The sequence below is a fragment of the Mesitornis unicolor genome, unplaced genomic scaffold (genome assembly GCF_000695765.1).
Source record: "Mesitornis unicolor isolate BGI_N332 unplaced genomic scaffold, ASM69576v1 Scaffold33426, whole genome shotgun sequence".
NCBI lineage: Eukaryota > Metazoa > Chordata > Aves > Mesitornithiformes > Mesitornithidae > Mesitornis > Mesitornis unicolor.
Genome location: NW_010189446.1, coordinates 1 through 2,588, shown reverse-complemented (window position 1 = coordinate 2,588; position 2,588 = coordinate 1). Strand labels below are relative to the sequence as shown.

General features: G+C 55.7%; 1 protein-coding gene across 1 annotated transcript; it reads right to left on the bottom strand.

Moving 5' to 3' along the window:
- Positions 1-352: 352 nt before the first annotated feature.
- On the bottom strand, positions 353-2,543 carry PITHD1 (PITH (C-terminal proteasome-interacting domain of thioredoxin-like) domain containing 1; the record flags this gene model as incomplete). Its single annotated transcript, XM_010186085.1, has 5 exons — positions 353-454; positions 693-801; positions 1,273-1,377; positions 2,261-2,338; positions 2,500-2,543. Coding segments are annotated over 5 exons (438 nt in total), but the record flags the coding sequence as incomplete, so codon positions are not given.
- Positions 2,544-2,588: the final 45 nt, after the last annotated feature.

The window sequence follows — 2,588 nt, the reverse complement described above, 5'->3', positions numbered from 1 at the left end:
AGTGAGGCCCACGCTGCGCCCCACATTCAAGGAGAGGGATGTGGGTGACCAGGCCACAGCTCTGCACCTCAGAGTGTTTTATTGGCAGTCAGAGAAGCGAATGACACCAGACCCCAAACACCGAGTCCCCCACACGAGAGATCTGCTGCTTCTGCACAACCCCGCATGCCGCTGCCCTCAGCGGCACCGCCACAGGCACTGCACACACCCAGCGCTCTGCTGTCCAAGGCAAAGACCGAAACGTAAAGCTGATCAACGCTCCAGGGCTTCAGGAAGCCGTTTCTGTCCAAGTCAGCCCATCGCGTCCGTGCACGCTGGACCAGAGCCTTCGGGAGATTCCCCAACCGCGCCGTTAGGAGATGAACTGAGTCTGTGGGGTGATTTGTTCCAACTTGTGATCAGCTGGGTTTGCTGATGCCTCGTAATTGCAGATGGTGACTTGGTGGCGATGAGCCTGAATCGAGATGAAACGTGTCAGTCCACAGCAGAGCAGGATTCAAGTCCCTCCTAAAACACCCGACTGGCAAGAGCTGAGCAGGCTCTGATCGCACAGACTTTTCATGGCACACCTTCCACCCCCACCTCTCACACTACTCCCATTTCTTCCTCACTGCTACAGCTCAACATAAGCTCCGATTCAAAGCCCTTTTTGCACTGTTAGCACAGTCCTGCTCATCTCTGCTCTCACCTACCTCTGTCCACTCTCCTTTCAGGCCTATATAAAATATCTTGGTTGTCTCTGCTCCAAAGTTCTTCGGGAAGTGCATGGAGAGGTGGTAAACATTGGAGAAACGGGCAATTCTGAAAGAAAACACACACTGAAACTGGAGCTGTGTACAGGCAGCCACACGGCTGCACCTCCACCTCTCAGCACAGCACCACAGCCCCGCACCATGCGTAGCTCCTACCCTAACCCAAGTCAGACGTATCAAGGGTGCAGGAGCAGCAGCTTCCCTCGTGTTTGTGGTGAGGGGGCCAGCAACGAGCTGCCACTGGGGCCAAGACCAAGGGACACCAGGATGGTTCTGCACCCTGAGAAGTCCTGGGGCATGGGCAGCCCCTGGCTTTGGGGAGGTTTTCAGACCACAGCTCTCCCCTGATAAGGGTGAGACAGAGCCGGGGAGGCAAATTCCACTGTAGGCAGCTTTGAGATGCAAGGGAAGGAACCAGCCTCTGCTAACACCTTCCTAAAGTTCAGCAGCACATCAGCAAGCTGAGTGCGCTCGGGAGGAGCAGCCCCTGCACCCCCCGGCGCGTGGGTCCACACCGTACTTGGTGGGGTACTCCAGCTCGCCCGTCGGATCCCGGTTCAGGCTGAACGTCTGGTCCGGTTCCCTGGCTGTGTCATCAAAGGACATGTGAGGAATGTTCCTGAACCTGAGAAGAGAGGCAGGAAACCCAGGACGTTATTAACACAGATCAGCTAATTGGTTTCTTCCTCAGCCATTAGCACTACCCGGATTCTTCTCAACAATAAGAAACTGGGTTTGCTTTGTCTTCTAAGGGACAAAAATACCAACACCACCACCAAGCAGAACACCAGCACCACCATCACCAAGCATCATCATGTTCCAGAACGCTCAACACCCTGCAGAAATAACAAGGAGATAAAGCTGGGGAGACGCAGATCTCAGCATGCCTGGGTACATGAAGGGACCCAGAGCCCAGCACACTGGAGACCAAGGAGCACAGGGGCTCGATAAAGGTGTATTTCTTTCCTCACATGCAAGAACTGCAGAGTACTCAATACTATTTCAGGTTTTAAAAACCAGCAAACCTAAGAAGGATCTCTGTTCCCTCAGGAGATAAGTCAGGCCATGTGGCCCAGCACAGCAGGGCCATGGCCAAGAGCCTGACAACCCTGACGTGGCTGCAGGACGCTGTCCCTTGTGGCCCTCCCTCCCTCCCTCCCAGGTCTTGGAGTCCCCCCAAGCGTGACCCCTCTGAGGCCATCGATCCTTCTGCAGCGCTAGGCCAGCAGCAGGTTGGTTTCCTCACAGCACAGCCAGTGCCTCACCAAACGTGCTCCTCTAATTAAAACCAACGCCTCATCTCTCTGGAGAAAAGGCAGCAAGTATCCGCACTCGTCTCCATTCAAGTTACAGTTGCTTTTTCCTCCTGGGGCCCTGGAGTGACTGAGGAGCTGCAGGGAAACGCTGCTTGCTGCAGTACCCAACAGTGTGAGAACTGCTGCTCTCCTTAGTTACCAGTCAATCAGGTCAGTTTAGGCTCCAGCCAAGTTAATTCTCGTGTCACTTACAGTCTCATCTCTGCCGGATGCGAACCGTCGTCCTCGCCCATCACAATGACTCCTTTTAATTTCACGTTGCCCGTAAACCTGCCGAGAGACACAGCAGCAGCGTTTGCAGCTCTGTTCTCTCCAAAGCGGCCCCGGTCACAGCAGCACATGGCCGTGCCTCGCTCCCCGGTGCGCTGAGGCGAGGAACAGCCCTGGCAGCAGCCGAAACGCCGCCAGAGAAGCTCGGGGCAGGGACTCACGGGATGTTGAAGAGCAGCTCCTCATCATCGTCGCTTTCTACGCACTGGGGAGAGACAGCAGCAGGTCAGGGCTGGCCCCAGGGCCGCGG